Below are 19,360 nucleotides of genomic sequence, written 5' to 3' on the forward strand. Positions count from 1 at the left end.
ATTTTTTAGCCAGTAAGCTTAGCCTTGGAAAGTTGGGCTGATGCAGCTTCCACCATTCAAGAGGATCTGTGTCTGGCTCTGTCTGGAATAAGGAAATACGTTGCAAGCTCAGTCTCAATTTTAGTTTTCTCAGATTGTGGGTGTGGCGTGGTGGATGGTGCACTGTTTTTAAAGAAGGCACCCAGAGTCATTTTCTTTTTTGGTGGCAATGGTGGTGGGGTGTTCTCTTGAACAGCTGAGGGACCAGCTTCCTCTGTGGTAGAGTTGCAGAGAGCAGAGATCTCAGACACCGCTCTTTTTTTTTTTTTTACAACTTCCAGTTTGCTAGCATCAATGTAGGTTGTACGGAACCTCAGGTCTAAAAGTGTGGCCATGTCCAAAAGTTCCTCTTTCTCCAAAGCAGAGTATTTACTTTCGAGGTAACGCATGATGTCAGCTTTGATTGTTTTTGTTAGCTCCAAATCTTCCTCCTCTGGCAGGAGGAGACTTGTTTTAAACAAATGCAGCACTGGTTTGATGCATGACACACTGACATATGATTCCCCTGACAGTGCATCAGTGAAGTCCTGGAGAGGTTTCACTGCTTTGGTGGCTTCTAATACTTCCAAATCTTGCCACGTGGGCACAAGATGACGCGTTTTCTTGTCCGCACCCAGGACACGAGTTAATGCCTTCTCTTGCTCAAGAAAGCGCTCAATCATCTTTTGACGAGACCCCCAACGTGTTGGGGATTCTGAGATCAAAAGATGCTGGGGAAGTCCAAGCTCAGCCTGCAACTCTGTCATGTCTCGCCTTTTTTTCCAGCTGTAGGAGAAGGCTGATACAGCTTTTTTGCAGACCCCTATGGCCCGATCGATCCTTGGATCCTTTACACCATTCTCTGTAATAAATGTGAAAAGATATTTAGTATATTTTATGTTCTGGCTATTAAATTATGAGCAAACAGTACTTTACAATGTGCAAGTATTGTGCACCTATTTATTCTTACACCAACTCTTACCTATAGCATTGTGGAGTCTGTGGCCAAAACACTGCACGCTGGGCCAGTTGTTGTCTTTAAGGGCTTTTATGATGTTGGTGCCACTATCAGTTGTCATGCAGACGAGTTGTTCCTCCGAAAGTCCCCAGGAGCTGAGAGCGTCTTTTAAGCCATGGGCAATTATGTCACCAGTGTGGTTGTCGGGGAAATACGCTGTCTGAAGGCAGATGCTGCGCAGAGTCCAACTAGTGTTGATGTAGTGAACCGTCAGACTCAGATATGGCTGCATCGTCCGGCTGGACCATAGGTCCGTTGTGGCTGAGAAAAACTGCATCTCCTCCATCTCACTGCGGATCTTTTCCCGAGTTGTATTGTACAGGTGAGGCAGCGCTACTTCGGCGAAATACTTGCGACTGGGGACAACGTACCTTGCATCGAATACTTTCATCATGTGATTAAAGCCTCGCTTTTCGACAGAATAAATTGGCAGCATGTCTGTGGCAATATAAAACGTGATCGCCTCTGTAATCGCTTTCCATCGCGCTCTGTTCTTATCATAAGGCACACAGTTTGTAAAGCTGTCAGGAAGTGTAGTTTGCTTTTTAGCAGCAATAGTAGCCTTAGTAGGTTTGCTAGAGGAGCTGTTTTCGCTACGGAGCTGGCTGCACTTCTCCCATTCTTCGCGATGTTTATCCCTCAGGTGCTGGAAAAGATTTGTTGTACTGCTGCAACAGCCTTGAAACATATTTTGCAGCAAGGCTTCGTCTGTGTATTGTCTGCTGCATCAAAACCAAACCAGTTCCAAATTACAGAATTACCTGTGCCTTTCTTTGGAAGTAGTTCTTTGCTAGTGCTAGTAGTACTACACGCTGCCATGTTGTTAATTTTTTGACTGTGTTGTTCTTTTAATAGACTAGACATTAGACATTAAAATAAGACGCGGGGGCGTCGCGCTGAGCGGGGAGGGAGGAGAGCTCACTGTGTGGAGGGAGGACTGAGGAGAAGAAGTGCTGTATATGTGTGTCTGATGGACCACCGCCGCACCTGGATGTGACGTCAGCTGCGGGCGGTGCGTCTGTACAGGGGCTGCGCTGTGATAGGTACAGAGAACTCCCCAGTAACCGGCCACCTTTTTTAGTTTGACTTTGAAACGATTTTTTTTTTTTTTCAAACTCGAGTTTTTTCTACAATTGTTTTTCCGCCTTTTCCCGCCTTGTGCAGCCAGCCCCCGCGTAACTACACACACCCTGGGCTCCAGCCAGCTCCTAGTCCGCCGCACAGGAACCAAACTCCCCAGTAACGGACCACCGCCGCGCCTGGATGTGACGTCCGCTGCGGGCGGTGCGTCTTCCTCTCCCGGCAGCTGACGTCACATCCAGGCCGGGGAGTTCTCTGTACCTATCACAGCGCACCGCAGCCCCTGTACAGACGCACCGCCCACAGCTGACATCACATCCAGGCGCGGCGGTGGTCCGTTACTGGGGAGTTCGGGATTCCTGTGCGGCGGACTAGGAGCTGGCTGGAGCCCAGGGTGTGTGTAGTTACGCGGGGGGCTGGCTGCACAAGGCGGGAAAAGGCGGAAAAAACAATTGTAGAAAAAACTCGAGTTTGAAAAAAAAAAATCGTTTCAAACTAAAAAATCGATAAATCGATTTATCGCCCAGCCCTATGAGATCATTAACATTTAATAATGAGACAGGCGCAATCCACATTCCCTCCCAATACACAAACAATAGGGAAATCTGCCATTGACAGTCTGTGTGTCTCTCTCACAGACAAGCACATGGAAAACACTGTGTAAGGTGGTATTAAATCTTCATATTTCTATATGAAGATATGGTTGATAAATATTACTGTCCCACTTGAAGCAATCCAAACCATTAATTATCTGTCTTTCACTCAGTGACGGTTAGTACCGTCACATGGACCCACCCATAGGTTTATTTTACTTTTATTATATCAAGGTGTTAATGTTGTTGTAAATGATCTGGTTCCTGGGCAGGCGGCTTATACAACCCAGGGGGATCTCCAGTCTCCTTGGCTTGTAGTGTAATGTATGAAGGGTTGAAATTTAAGGGCCATGCCACTGCTAAGAGGTCCAGATACAGCTTTATTCCATTAAAGGTTAGGAGTACAGATGAAGTAAGTTGTGTGAGTTGAAAGCACAGGCCTAATCAGCAGCTTGTTGGGCAGCCTCTGTTTTCAAGCCCTTTGTTTGCCTTTTGACTTTTGCTGCTGTGTTGCCCACACACTGTCTGAGACAAAGATCCTATGCCCTGTATTGTATGATTAAAAAAATGTTTTACTTGTAAAATTCTTTTTTTTTTTTCAGAGTACGTTACTGGACGCAGGTCCCTCCCCTCTATCTTTAATGATCTAGTACACTGATCCCTCCCTGCTGTTTTTTATGATTTAGTCCTTATTGCTTGCTACTAATTGCTGTGGCGATAGGGCTGTCCTTACAGCTTTTCTTGCCAGTGTTTGCTGCATAACCCACAGTCTAAGACTAGGATCCTGTCTCCTGTAATGGACAAGTCAAAAATCCTATTTTTGGTCTAACAATGAATGAATGAATCAGGATAGAAAAATCAAATCTTAACATTGGACCAAAATAGATGCGTTACCCTTAGCAATATGATTTTAGGTTTCATGTACACTGCTTTTGGCTTTTTTTTTTTTTTTTTGCCACAAAGCTCCTAATTTTAACTTCATGAAAGCCTATGTGTTCATGTGCACATAGGCTTTTAGCAGCGTTTAGGAGCTGGTGCAGTTAAAGGAGGTATTGACCGCTGACCATGGGAAACAGCAAATTCGTGGCAGGATTTTGCCACATTTTGCATTTTCCCGCGGCTGCGGTACATCACAGCCAAGTGTACATAAAGCCTTAGGGACTTGGGTGATTTATGAAGATCTGCCACTAATGGTAAAAAAAGATTGTTTATATAAATGTTAAGAATCCTTGTTCTGAAGCCTTGTTTTCTCTGGTAGGAACTTCGATCTAAATATTATGAAGACTCAGTCGTACAGGAAAATACTGGGGTTTCTTTGCCTGAAGGAAAAGTACAGACTTTATCTAATGCTGAAGATGGTCCTAACTTGAGAACAGACGAAGCGACTAGATCAGGGGCTAAAATTAGAAGATCAGATTTTTCTGGGGCCTGTTCCACCATTAAAAATACCCAAGAAGGCATAGCCTTGACTGAATCAAAAATGGAGATTGCGCAGGAGCCTCAAAAGGATGGTCTAAACAAAGCTGTATTTAAGTTTTCTACTTGTGCGGTGGTTAGGGCCAAAGAACCTGTAAGCTGTTCCTTGAAAGGAGCAGCCAGTGATGTTTCCCTTGATAATAAGGTTCAGAAACAGACTGACATTCTAAAAGAAACAAATAATGCTAGGTTTGTTCCAAGCTTTTGTTTGGGCAAGTCAGATGTCACAGATTTAACAAAGCCCAACAAAAATGGAAAGTCATGGAAAAAGCCAAAGACTGCATCATTTTTACAGACCACCGCAAATGCTGAATCATTTACAAGCAAGCCTTTTTTGATTTTTAGCAATAAAATGGACCCTTTTGAAACCAAAGTTACAGATCCGTTTTCCAATCCATTCAGCCAGCAGGAGTGTAATGCACAAGGAAAAAAAGGTAAGTCATGTATGATTTTTTTTCTTATGTGTGGTTGTCTTCTGCAATAGATTTGTAATGTCTGGTTGTGTTTTAAGAGAAGAAAAACGTTCCAATTTTTTTGCAGTCTCTGAGGACCATGCTACACAGTCTAGCAGTTGTGAAGAATTTTATGATGCAAACTCAGATGCAGAGGAACAATCTAACGCAGAAGAGACAGAGGAACAATCTAACACAAAGCCATCTAACAGTACAGGTGATAGCTCATCAGGCACAATAATGTGCTAATCATGAGAAATATGCCTGTGAATATTTAAATTGTATTTTGAGTAATGATTTTATGTATTTTTGTAAATTTTCTTGTGCTCAAACTAAAAAGAAAAGAGTTAAAAAAAAAAAAAAAAAAGATAACAAATGTGTTTTTGTCAGGTACATATTAAATACTGCTTATGAATAATTGACACTGCAGCCAGATGGTGGCATGCTCGCATCAGTTCAGACTTATGCCCCGTACACACGTGCAGATTATCTGAAGACTTTTGTCTTCAGATTTACCTTTTCTATGTAGTGCAAGGGCCTGCCGGATTGCATACAAATTGAAGTGTTTAGGTGTGACCTCATATTATATGGTTTTGGTAAGTCTGCAGACAAGTCTTCAGATAATCTGCACGTGTGTACGGGGCATTAGGCTTGTTCACGCTTGCTCAAAATACTGATGCTGATCAAATGGGCCTTTAGGGTTTAAGGACGTTAATAGGTGCAATGCATAAGTGTTTGATGAGCGTTAAACCGCCCTATGCATGTTTGCAGCGCTGTTGACATGCATTTTTGGCAACTAAACCGCACCACAAACCTCTATTAATTGTAATGTTGCAGTGCATTACCATAGACTTGAATGGAAGGAGTTGAAATGCTTCCTTTTTAAATTTGACATGAAGCGTCAATTTTGAAGCAAAGCGCCTCTAAAGCTTCATGTTTTGATAATGTGAACAACACTGTGCGCTTTCCATATTGTCAACTTGTTGGCACTCCTCAAATGCCTGCTTTCCATGCCAGTGTGAGCTAGGCCTTACTGCTGTGTTGTGAGTAGACTGATATATTGTCAACAGATCTGAATAGCAGGAAATCGATTAGACTCACCCCTCTCCCATCAGAAGGGAACCAGTATAAGTTTTTACAAAGACAGAAGATCTTTTACTCAACGTTTTCTATTGGTAGGCCTAGCACGGTTTGCAAACCAAGCATAAGTAATTTTCTTTAAATCATTGGAAGACAATTGTCCAAGTACCATTAGACACTGAGTGAATTGTTTTACATGACAAATGGTTTGTCATACTTTCACCCAGTATTGTGATTCGGGCACCACTGGTAAACAAAACAGCACAGCCAGGTTCTTTTTTTTTTTTTTTTTTTCTGCTCTGCAGTTTTTTGGATGACGAGCCTCATTTTTTGGGTTTGCAGCCCGATTAGCATGAAGTACTTTTTTGACTAACCTTACTGTATAAGAAAGTGGAGCTCTGACCAGATCAAACCGTTAACTCTCCCAGTAGTAATATACAATCACTTACATGTTTAACCACTTCTGGATCTGGAAGGTTTTACCCCCTTAATGACCAGGCCATTTTTTGCGATACAGCACTGCTTTATTTTAACTGACAATTGCGCGGTCGTGCAATGCTGTACCTAAATAAAATTGATGTCCTTTTTTTTTTTTTCTCACACAAATGGAGCTTTCTTTTGGTGGTTATTGATCACCTGTGTGTTTTTTTTTTTTTTTGCACGCTATAAACAAAAAAAGCAACAATTCTTGAAGAAAAAATAAATTTTTTACTTTTTGCTATAAAACATTCCCAATAAAAAATGTAATTTTTCATCATTTAAGGCCAATATGTATTCTGCTACATATTTTTGGTAAAAAAAATCCCAAAAAGTGTATATTGACTGGTTTGCGCAAAAGTTTATCGCGTCTACAAACTAGGGGAAAGATTTGTCATTTTTTTATTTATTTTTTTACTAGCAATGACGGCAATCAGTGATTTTTAGCGGGACTGCAACATTGCGACGGACAGATCTGACACCTAACTGACATTTTTTACACTTTTGGGGGGACCAGTGACAGTACTGCAGTAAACAGTGCTAAAATAGGTACTGTTATTGTACTAATGGCAGGGAAGGGGTTAACACCAGGGGCGATCAAAGGGTTAAATGTGTCCCAAGGGGGTGCTTTCTAACTGTGTGAGGTTGGGCTTGCTGAATGAACAGAGACTTGTGTTCCTAAATAGGAGGAACACAGGATCCCTGTGCTCATTACTGACAGAACAGCGGTTTGCTGTGTTTACAATGGCAGACTGCCATTCTGTCTCCACAAGGAGCGATCAGACATCGCAGCTCCCAGACCCACTGATTGGCTCCCCCTGTAGCCAATCAGCGTGTACCCCCGCTAGCGGTCTCTCAAAATAACATACAGTTATGTTGTTTTGTGGGACAGAGCCGACTTGCCACAGTATATGGTATTGCTGGCAGTCGGCAAGTGGTTAAAGCATATCTATGGTCACTTGAACATTGTGTATCCATTATTTCTAGCCTACGCCTATTAATCTGTACAATCTTAAAGTTCTAAACTTTGTGAAGAGCCCTATACAATTGAGTTCTGTGACATGTAGCTACTATGACCTGAGTGTAGGCACTGCTATGTCACACTTCAAAGAGCCTGCCTTCTGAACTACAGAGGTGCTGAGAGGAGGAGTTTCAGGAATCACTGCATGCTGGCAGCAAGGTACCATGAGATGTGTCTTAAGAAATGGAAGGTAAACAGCAAAGGAGAATCTGGAAAGCATGCAGGGAATTCAGGACGTTATGGCAAAGCTCATCAAAGGAGATTTCATGCTCCCTGTGTTGGAGCATATATAGCTCTAGATAATTTTATGGTATACCTGCCTTTTAGATTATCCAGTGCTATATATGATCCAACATGGATCCTCCCAAACAGACAAATACAGATAAAAATTCCCCAGTTCAATTTGCTAACCAGTTTGCTTACCAACCAAATTAACCGGTCTTAACAGTTTGCGTCAAAACAGGGGTTTAGTTAGCACACATTTGCAAACGCATGTGTAAGCTGTATTACCTGCAGTCCTAACTCTTGTAAATTTATGAGCCATTTTCTTTGTTACTCCAAAACGGAGTTGATGAGACGGTGTGGCTTCCACCTACATTTGCAAATGTTTTGAATATAAACCTCCTGTTTTAAGCGCAAATTGTTAGACAATGTAATTTTTGTTTGTGATGTTTCATAGTTATTATACATTATATTTACATTTTCAGTATAATTTGTTGGAAAATTGTATGTCTTGTGAAAAATATTGTATAAAAAGGTTTTCGGGCATATCCAAAAATGTTCCTAGACACTGTTTGACTAATTCTGTTACATTTCATTTTTTTTTTTTTTGTATATTATGTATGTATTAATATTGTAAGCATTAATGTTTCCATTTTCTTTGCAGGATAGGATTTTCTGACATCAGGAACCACAATACATAAACTGAACCTTTTTAGTATTATTGAAAAAATAAAGTACAAAAAAAGTACTAATAATATCGTTGTATTATTATTTCACTCCAACTGCTGAAAGTTTTTTTTTTTTTTTTTTTTTTTTTTTTTTTTGTTTCTTAATAAACTTTATTGAGCAAGATAGATGAATAAAAAAAATACTACTTAAGGCACAATGGTGCAATGGCCACTTTCAACTAAACTTATTTTAACTGTTAGTGTAACAAATGGGATTGTAAAGTACATCATTCAGCAGTACACAGTTGAAGTATGATATTTAAATTTTCCTATAAAATGGGGAACCTCATTCATGTATGCATGTTTGTATGTGCATTTATAGGTTCGGATTGTCCCAAAAGGGACACATACTGTATGTTGCGAATGGTAAGATGAAGTGTAGGCACATTAAGGGGCCAAGAGGGGAAAAAAAAGGGTCCACACTCTAAATTCCTTGGCCATATTTTTTTTCTTTACTTCTGGTTTTTAAATTGTCGGCAGCCTGTAATTCATAGATTAATTTGAAATAACCAAGCTGTTCCCCTGCAAATGTGTAGTTGACAATGTTTAAATATTCAGGCTTTGTGCTGACAAATCACTGCACTTGTGTAATGCACAAAGAAATTGATCTGTCAATTGGCAATTAAAGAGTATTTCAAATTATTTTAAAGGACATCCCTATTTAGCATTTAGGCTTTAAAGAACAACTTACTCTATGAAACATTATAACTTAGACTTAGATATGTCTAAGTTGCACATGCCTCTGTGTCTGCTTTAGAATTGTGGGTCCTTATAGCACTCCTACTGCTTAGCACGCTTTCATTTACTGAGCCCCAGTCTGCAGATCAGCACTCTGAGACATGGGCATAACAGGTAGTGGGAAGCTGTTGGATGGCTCCCTAGGACTTTCTGTACTATCTAGCGTGCTGCAGAGTGGTCCTCAGGGAATAGAAGAGTTCCAGGTAGTATGAGCAGTCAGAAGAGCTAAAATAAAAAAAAAACTTATTTTAGAGGTAAGACCTCCCCCTTTTTATTTTATTTTTTTTTTTTTTTTGGGACTGGGGCCCAAAACTGAACTGCTTGTTCTAGGTGAGGTTTTACTAATGAGTTGTACATGGGCAAAATGATATTTCTCTCTGCAGTCTATACCTCCTTTTAATACAAGAGAGGATTTTGTCCACTTTGGAAAATGCAGCTTGGCATTGCATGCTTTAAGCTTATGATCTACCAGAACACCCAGATCATTCTCCCTCATTGACTCCCCCTAGTATGAATGATGCATGCATATTTTTAGCCCCAAGTGTAAAACTTTACATTTATCAACATTAAACCTCATTTGCCACAATTCTCAAATTAAATAGTGCATTGAAGTTGGCTTGTAAGTTGGAGACATCCTGTAAGGAAGTTATTCCACTGCATAGCTCAGTGTCATCTGCAAAGACTGAAATGGTACTTTTAATCCCAGATCCTATATTATTTTTTTAAATATTTTACAAAGTAAGGGTCCCAAAACTAAACCTTGGGGTACACCATTAATAACTTTAGACCATTCAGGGTGTGAATCATTAACCACTACTCTGAATATGGAGTTTTAGCCAGTTTTCTCTGTTATTTACAAACTGATTTTTTTTCAAGCCTGTAGACTTTACATTACACATTAGCTGTGTGGGGAACTGTGTCAAATGCTTTTGCAAAATCCAAGTATACTACGTCCACAGTCACACTTTTTTTTTTTTTTTTTTGTCCAAGGTTTTGCTTACCTTCTGATAAAAAGAAATCAGATTTGTCTGCCTTTTTTTTTTTTTTTTTTTTTTTTTTTTTTTAAAACCTCCATGCTATACTGCCTGTTGCTTAAAATATTTTAGTTCTTTACCCATCTATGTGGATATTTTAATAAACTCTCCAGTATCTTTCCAACTATAGAATTTAAACTAACAGATCTTACTTTGTAAATGCATTGCCCCATTTTTAGGTTTAGACACCACATTGGCCTTATGCCAGTCATTAAAGAGTCCCTAAACATTAGATACAAAGGCTGAAATTCTCCATTCTTTTAGGGCACATGCGTTTGTGCCATCAGGTCCACTTGCTTTATTCTTTTATTCTGTCTAAATATTTCTGGACCATATCAATTTGGGCCCATTGTGAATTATTTCGGGCTTTGTCAATATCTCTATTAGGAGCTCCCCATGCTCCTTTTTGTATACACAGAGCTGAAAAAGGTATTTAATAAATGTACCTTCTCTTTGTCCCAAGTCACCCACTCCAGATTATTTTGTAAAGGGCCTACATGCTCAGACCTGACTTTTTTTTTTTTTTTATTATTATTATATTTGAAGAAAGTTTTCAGCCCTACTCTTTTGCAATCTGTCGTTCTTTTTGAATTTTTGCGGTCTTGATTTATTTTTTACATATTCTGTTATATTCTTTGTAACGTTTGATAGTGTTCCTTCATTTTTATATTCGACTCTTATTTTTAGTGCTTTTAACTTTGGCCGTGAGCCAGATAAGGTTTTATTTTTAGCCTTTCACCCATCTTGCCCATGGGAATATGTTTTGCATTGTGTTTGCATACAGTTTTTTTTTTTTTAATTGTTTTTTTATTGAAAATTTAACAGGTGACATGGTAGAATAAACACAAGTTTCCAAAAACATGGAAAAATACATAGAATAAACAACTGTACATCAAGTCAATAGTAGAATCAACATTAGTGGAGGGGTAACCAGGGAGCAAACCCCTTCGCATCTGGAAGTGGGTACAGCTAGGAAAAGTGGGTAGAGAAATTAGGGGTTATGAGAGAGAGGAATTAAGGTTAAAAGCAAGGAAATTATAAAGGTGGAGAAACGTAGTTAAAAGTGAGATGTAAGTATGAAACAAAGTTATCAACTGTGTCTGATCAGAGGCTAGAAAAGGAGAAAAGTCACATACAGTTGTTTTGAAGAACTTCCATTTCTGTTCTGTGTTCATCAATGCCAATATTCCCTCCTAGTCTAAGCCTTAGGAGAGCAGCCTTCAGCTTTGGAAAATATGCTCCTATCGGCTTTAAGACCACCCGTAATACTTTTACTGTGGGTAGTACGGGCATACAAATGTCATCCAGCCTGTTCTGGGTAAGGGGCATGCAGCATGCCACTCCTACGACCAGACACAGCAGATTGCCGATCCTGGTACCCGTACGCTTTTTTTCGCAATGTACTGAAAGCTGTTATGAATTTAATTCAGAATGGCTGTGATTCCTATAGTGATGCTGTGATTGGCCTACAGCTATAATGATACCTGGACTATCACAGCATCCTGTACCATGTGATTAGCTGCAGCCAATCACTGGTCATCACAGCTGTTATTAGTACAGTGTCACTATGGTGACACTGAAGTACTCTAATTAAAGTATGGTAAAAAAAACAAAATTTACTACAAAATTTGCGCACGCTTGTGGATTGGCAACAAACTATGGTACTTAACCACTTAAGCCCCAGAGGACTTTCCTGCTCGAAGACCAGGCCCTATTTTGCGATTCGGCACTGTGTGAATTTAACGGACAATTGGGCGGTCGTGCAACGCTGTACCCAAATGAAATTGACGTCATTTTTTCCCCCACAAACAGAGCTTTCTTTTGGTGGTATTTGATCACCTGTGCGATTTTTACTTTTTGCGCTATAAACAAAAAAGAGCCACAATTTTGAAAAAATAACTATTTTTCACATTTTTTTTTTTTTATATGAAATTCCCCCCAAAAAATGTAAAAATCTAAATTTTTTTTTTAACATTTTAGGCCAATTTGTTTTCTGCTACATATGTTTAGTAAAAAAAAATCGCAATAAGCGTATTTTGATTGGTTTGCGCAAAGGTTATTGCGTTTACTGCCTAAGGGAAAGATTTTGGTCTTTTTTTTTTTTAAACGAGTAATGATGGCGATCTGCGGTTTTTTTTTTTTTTTGCGGGACTGCGACATTTCGGCGGACAGATCGGACCCTTGACTGACATTTTTGACACTTTTGGGGGCACCAGTGACATTACTACAGTAATCGGTGCTATACATATGCACTGTTAATGTAAAAATTACACTGGCAGGGAAGGGGTTAACTTGGTGATCAAGGGGTTAAGTGTGTCCCTGGGGGAATGCTTTTAACTGTAAAGGGGCGTGGCAAGGGATGTAACCACAGAGACCTATGATCCTACATAGCAGGATCGTATGATCTCCCCAGTTAGATCAGGGAGAATGACAGGCGGCTTTGTTTACATTAGCCCCCTGCCTTTCTCCCTCTGCACCGGGAGATCGTGGGTGACCGGCGGACATCGGATCCGCCGGTCACTCACGCGGACATGTCAGGGAACAAGCGGGAGCGGGCCTCCGGCGGCGCGCGCTCGCCCCCTAGAGGCTCGTAGGCGAGCGACGTAGTACTACGTCACTTTGCCTGTACGGTGCTGACTGCCGGCGTAAATAGTCGTGCGGCGGTCGGCAAGTGGTTACAAATCTCCATAGGCAATGCCTTTAAACATTTTTACAGTTTACCTGTTTAGAGTTACAGAGGAGATCCCCTGCTTGAATTATATGCTCCCACTCAAACGATCCTGGCGATACCCCACGTGTGGTTTGAACACCGTTTTACATATGCAGGCGTGGCTTACATATGTATCCGCTTCTGCGCACAATCTTAGATGGATGAATTTTTTTTTCTTATTTATTTTTTTACCGAAGACGTAGCAGAATACATTTTGGCCCAAATTTATGAATAAAGTTATTTTATTAGATCTGTTTTTTTAACAGAGTAGAAAATGTTGGGGTTTTTTTCCAGTGTTGATCACAGGCCACCAACATAAATTTCTATTTTTGTAAAAAAAAAAGTGATTTAAAATGTATTTGGGTACAATGTTGCGTGAATGCGCAATTGCCAGGTAAAGTAGTACAGTGCTGAATAGCAAAATAATGGCCTGCTCATGAAAGTGGTTAAAATGTTTTTCTTTCCAGTATGTTGTTTTATAGCTAACATTAAATAGAATTCTGTTATGGTCACTGCTACCCAGATGTTCTTTCTAGTTGGGGCCCTCTATGAACGGTACCATAAAATTGTCTTGTAATGGGTTTATACATTTTTGCCATTAACTGTTCCAGCACTGACTGCAATGCTGTTTCTCCAGTCAATTTCAGGGTAGTTAAAATCCCCCATTGCCATTACAGTGACAGCCCTTAATTGGGCTTAATGTGTTTTTGATACAGGCAGATATGCATTACATGTTCCAATCTGTTTTTGTTGGTTTGGTTTAAAAATAATTGCAAACTGCAATGTCTCTTACAGCCAGTACTGCTTGTACCTGAAGGTACTATGGTGTCCAAGCCTTTATAAGCAAATGTATGAAAATATCCAGCCAACCTCCATTCACTAATCTGAAAATGTAACTCAAAATCTAGCAGCTATTACCAAAGATGACATTTTTTTTTTTACAAAGCAGATGAAATGTGTAGTAGAGATGCTTTTTTTTTTTTTTTTTAAAAATGTTATTTTACAATATCAAGTTTCTGCTGGAACTTTCGTCTGAGCTGTTCAAAAGCCAATGGAACTGGGTCATTTTCATCTTCGCACATTTCCTTCAAGGAGATGCTGTAATAAAAAAAAAAAAAGTGTTACCCAAAAGCAATTATTTATTATATTGCAGCTTAGCATTTCTTAGACGTGATGGCTGCATTCGTTTTCTTTTTTACAGTTTCTTTCTTCTACAGTATTTTTTGTCGTGTGTTGTTTTTCAATACAGGCTCTCCAGCAAAATCAGTTACAGAGCTGAGACAAACCATTTAACACTGACAGGTGCTTACAATGATCAGCTTTTATTCATGTAAAACTTTTATCCCAAAAGGAAAAAAAAACAGTTTTTATAATGTATTAGCTGGAGTTTGGCATCAATTTGTTAGTGTATTTAAATAAGCTCCCCCTCACCTAGACTGTCAGTGCTTCTTTCCAAATGTGCTCCTTCATCCAGAGTTGGGGCACTTTAATATAGGAGGTGTTACTGGCCTGATCACTAGGTGAAAACAGATGGAAAAAAAATGCCTAAATAAAAAAAAAAAAAAAACAATGCAGCCATATATAATGGTTGGTAAGTTGCTGTGTAACATTTTTGTATTTGGGTTCTACACTGCTTTAGGAAAATTAAATGTAACAAACCTACAGGAAATGGAGAATATTTATTGCTGTCTATAATACTGGAGAAATCTCAAACCCTGCACTACTTTATATGTCTTTTGGTCAATATTCTGCTGATTTGGTAGAATGAAGACTGGAGATAGATACAGTTAGGTCCATATATAGTTGTACATAGGCACAATTTTAGTTCCGTTATTTACCAAATCAAATTTTAAGCTATAGTTATATAATGTATATGGACTGACGTTTAATTTGAGATTATGTACATCCAAAATCGGAGGAAGGATTTAGGAATCGCAGCTCCTAAGAATAGCCACCCCCCCCCCCTTTTCAAGGGACCAAAAGAAAGTGGCCAATTGCATGAAAAGCTGTTTCATTGGCAGGTGTGGGCTACTCCTTCGTTATTTCTTCATCAATTAAGTAGGTTAATGGTCTGGAGTTGATGCAAAGTGTTGTATTTGCATTTGGAATCTATTCCTGTGAACCTACATCATGCATTCAAAGAAGCTGTCCATGCAAGTGAAACATGCCATTGTAAGGCTTCAAAAACAAATCCATCAGAGAGATAGCCGCAACATTAGGAGTGACCAAATCAACAGTTTGGTACATTCTAAAGAAAGAAGAAGGTGCTGGTCGGCTCTGCAATATAAATAGGGCCTTGATGTCCATGGAAGATGACAGTGGTGCATGATCGCTGGATCCTCTATGGTAAAGAACCCATTAACAACAACCAGACAAGTGAATGACACTCTCCAGGAGATGGGCATATCATTGTCAAGTCTACAATTAATAGAGGCCTTTCGAGAGCAAATGCAGAGGGTTCACCACAAGGTGCAAACCATAAGCGTGAAGACTAGAAAAGCCAGATTATACTTTGCTAAAAAAGCCAGACCAGTTCTGGAAAAGCATTCTTTGGATGAATGAAACTAAGATTAATGTGTACCAGAATGACTGGAAGAAAAAAGCGTGTGGAGAAGGCTTGGAACAGCTTGTGATCCAAAGCACACAGTCATCTGTAAAACATAATGAAGGCGGTGTGATGGAATGGGCATGCGTGGCTTTGAGTGGCACGGGTCATTAGTGTTTATTGATGTAACCGAAGCGGCTGGATGAATTCTGCAGTGTTTTAGAGATAATCTGTCAGCCAAGATTCAGCCAAATGCAGCAAAGTTGATTTGATGGTGCAGATGGACAATGATCCAAAACACACACTGCAAAAGCAACCAAATGAAAATAAGTGGAATATTCTGCAAAGCCTGAGTCGATAACCTGAACTCAACCCAATTGAGCATGCATTTCATTTGCTGAAGGCAAAACTAAAGGCAGAAAGACCCAAAAAGAACAAATGAAGACGGCTGCAGTTAGAGCCTGGCAAAGCATCAGAAGGGAGGAAACCCAGTCTTTGGTAATGTCCATAGGTTCCAGACTTCAGGCAGTCATTGCCAGTAAAAGATTCTCAAAAAAATATTAAAAATTAACATTTTTTTTAATGAATATATTCATTTGTCCGAATACATTTGAGCCCCTGAAAATGAGAGGACTGTGTATAAAAATTTGTTGCAGTTCCTAATATTTGTACTTTGATATTTATGTCAACCCCTTGAATTGAAGCTGAAAGTCTGCAGTTCAAATTCATTTGGATTGTTTCGTTTTTTTATTTTATTCTGGTGGCATCCAGAGCCAAAAGTATGAAAATTGTGCCTATGTCCAAATATATATGGACCTAACTGTATACAGTAATTTTTATTTTTTTTAAGCCCTAGAGGATAAAATGGTAGGTGTTGCAGAAACCAGTGAGTCATTGCACCAAACTGAAATGCTATTTACAAAGCTAGCAGCAAAGGGATTAAAAAATAGGCGGTGTTGATGGAGTTTAGTTCCTGCATTAAGGTGGTGTCAGCCTTCCAACTCAACAAAGACTTAATCCTTCCTTCCTTGTGCCCAGCTCCTTAGCACCCTAAAGAAACTGCTATACACTGGTCATCCAAGTGTACTTCCAGAGCTAAAGATTCTGTCACAAAGCTAGACCTCCCTATTTGTCCTTCCCTCAGGACCTCACAAGGGACACCCTGCTTCAAGGTCCACTTTTGCAATGTGGATAAGACAACTCATCACAAGAGCTTACACCCTAAAGGATAAAGCACCCCTTATACAAATATATGCTCACTCAGTAGGAGTTACCTGGGTGTTCCAATCTCAAGCCTTTGTTGGGCAGCTTTGTAAGCCTCCACCTGGTCTTCTGTTCATACATTTTCTGAGTCCTACCAGCTGCGTGTCCAATCCAATGTTCTCATAGCACCACTCTTGAGTTCCATTGACCCTTGTTATTGATAGGTCTATTGGCACAGTTCTGTTGCCTTGTTGTTGCCCACACTGCTTATTCATCGCTTGGGACATCCCAGGATCTATGAATATTAACCTTGTGTCCTGTACTATATTTTTAAAATAAAAGGAATTTTGATTTGCATTCAATATATTTTAGTATTGGAGTATAGTACAGGATACAGGCCCCCATCCCCTTTTGTTCCTGTGTTTTTCTGCATTACTTGCTAAAAAACAGAACTCATGGGACATGGCCAGGGAGCATGTCCTCAAATGCTTTGCTAGTGCCTAATCACCTGAAGCTACTAGCAAATTCCAGGGTCGGGTAAGTCAAAATTCTTTTTATAACAGTTACCAATTTAAAATTGGCGGACTTTATTGCCCTCACTACTGCAAGTTACCAACTACGCACCTCGTGCCACTGTTTTTGCCGACACAAGCAGATTGCCATCTCACCTGATACCTTGGAGAAACAACTACTGGAACTTTGTTAGCAAATTCATTTCAGACACGCCAAACCCCCTCAGTTTATTTAGATTATAGGCACATGGGACAACATAGGAAAAACGGTGGCAATACCACTTGAGGTACTAATGCTTGTAAACACTCTTCTGCCTCTCCAACACCTTTAATATCTCCAGTCATTAAAACCTTAGTACAAATACATTTTCTGAAAGTAAGAGGGATGCTGACTTTTTAGCAGAAGCTGCATATGATTTTTCACCACCAGAATTTTATAAAGTTTCTTCTTCAGCTTCTCATTGTATGCTGGCTACCATGGACTCATTTATTGAAGCAGTGCATTTTGAGTTTGTGGATAGATACACCCAGTGCTGCTCATCCCCCATATTCTTGATCATGAAAAAATCCAACCCATCATGAAAAAGAAGGCTATTCCTAGAAAGCCTTTCTCTATTCTTCATGTTTTTATGCCTCAAAGGGGTTTTTAAGAAATGGACTGTTCCCAATGTGAACCAAGCCATTCTTTCACCAGATCATTTACTGATTGTATTGGTGGCATTCTCTTCTTTAGAGATTCATTTGATTAGGCATTTGGAGACTGTAGTGAAACCCTTCTGTGCTTTGGCAGGCCCAGCCCTGCAAGTGGCTACTGCCACCTTGTCGATTACCAAGACCAGCCGTCATTAAATGGCGGCCCTCGGTCCAGGAGCGGCCTGCACGATGCTTCCACCCGGACCCGTCAGGCAGCCACTGTAAATAGTCATTGGTTTGCTGGGACCGCGGGTGTCCCAGCAACCAGTGACATCCCGTGTGTGCGCCCCACCCCCTGCTTCTTCTTCGGCTTCCTCCCAGCCAGTGTTCTGTCAGAGGTGTCATCGGCCGCGAGTTGGGGCATGACGTCGCGTGCACGTCCCGCCCCCCTGCTCCTAACTGCGGCTCCGAGTCCTGACTCTCACACTCAGCCTAGCCGCGAGCTGGGGCGTGATATCACATGCACGCCCCGCCCCCATGATGTTCGCGGCTCCTTGCTCTGATATTTCCGCTCCCAAAGGTATGTGGGGCACATTTTATTAGGCAGTTGCTTAATTTTATAAAATACAGACTTATGGGCATATTTTGTTAAGGGGCACACAGATGGGCACATTTGCGCCCATTAGAGTGCCCCCTAACATAGAATGTGCCCATCAGCGTGTGCCTTATTTTATGTTAAGGGTCACGCTGATGGGTATATTTTATGTTAAGGGGCACTCTAATGGGCATATTTTATGTTAATGGGCACTCTAATGGGCATATTTAATGTTAAGAGCAACGCTGATGGACACATTTTGTTTTGCCCATCAGCGTGCCCCTTAACATAAAATGTTCCCATCAGAGTGCCCTCTAACATAAAATATGCCCATCAGAATGCCCCCTAACATAAAATGTGCCTCAGCGTGCCCCCTAACATAAAATATGGCCATCAGAGTGCCCCCTAACATAAAATGTGCCCATCAGCGTTCCCCTTATTTTATATTAAGGGTCACGCTGATGGGCAAATTTTATGCTAAGGGTCACGCTGATGGGCACATTTTATGTTAGGGGGCACTCTGATGGGCACATTTTACACATTTTATGTTAGGGGTCACTCTGATGGGCACATTTTATGTTAGGGGGCACTCTAATGGGCATATTTTATGTTAAGAGCAATGCTGATGGACAGGTTTTGTTTTGCCCATCAGCGTGCCCCCTAACAAGATGTGCCCAACAGAGTGCCCCCTAACATAAAATGTGCCCAACAGAGTGCCCCCTAACATAAAATGTGCCCATCAGCGTGCCCCTTATTTTATGTTAAGGGTCACACTGATGGGCAAATTTTATGCTAAGGGTCACGCTGATGGACACATTTTATGTTAAGGGTCACGCTGATGGGCACATTTTATGTTAAGGGGCACTCAAATGGGCATATTTTATGTTAAGAGCAACGCTGATGTACACGTTTTGTTTTGCCCATCTTTCGGAGTCATAGCACAGACTTCAGATTCGGACCTCAGCCCAAAGAAAATGTTAGCGACCGGACCTCCTTGAATTTTAATTCATTACCCCTGACCTAGACCATGACAAACTGGACTGCAAAAATCAATAGTAAACTCTTGTTGCTTATAGATGATCCCAAGCTTGCTGCTAGCATTACTCTTCTGTATAGATGCTATGAGAAATATGTTATGCTAGATCTCCAGAATGATCTTGCTTTCAGTTCATATGCGCAGAATCTTAATAGCTTAAAGCCACTTCCGCAGAACACTTTTAGGAAA

The 19,360-nt window shown here is 40.4% G+C and overlaps 1 protein-coding gene and 1 pseudogene across 2 annotated transcripts in view; one reads left to right on the forward strand and one right to left on the reverse strand.

Moving 5' to 3' along the window:
* LOC309543455 (E3 ubiquitin-protein ligase TRIM63-like) overlaps positions 1 to 4,211 on the forward strand; it is a 57,122-nt pseudogene extending 52,911 nt beyond the window's left edge. Inside the window, exon 8 of the transcript XR_014226144.1 lies at positions 3,968 to 4,211. The product of XR_014226144.1 is annotated as an E3 ubiquitin-protein ligase TRIM63-like (transcript). The remainder of the gene's footprint in view (positions 1 to 3,967) is intronic.
* A 9,415-nt stretch (positions 4,212 to 13,626) lies between these two features.
* The window catches only part of DDX60 (DExD/H-box helicase 60), a 189,553-nt gene continuing 183,819 nt past the window's right edge, over positions 13,627 to 19,360 (reverse strand). The window contains exon 37 of the mRNA XM_082244137.1: positions 13,627 to 13,745. Within this exon, the coding sequence (XP_082100263.1) occupies positions 13,643 to 13,745 (103 nt within the window). The 3' untranslated portion in view covers positions 13,627 to 13,642. The remainder of the gene's footprint in view (positions 13,746 to 19,360) is intronic.

The sequence above is a fragment of the Pelophylax lessonae genome, assembly GCF_965119305.1.
Source record: "Pelophylax lessonae genome assembly, chromosome: 1".
Classification (NCBI taxonomy): domain Eukaryota; kingdom Metazoa; phylum Chordata; class Amphibia; order Anura; family Ranidae; genus Pelophylax; species Pelophylax lessonae.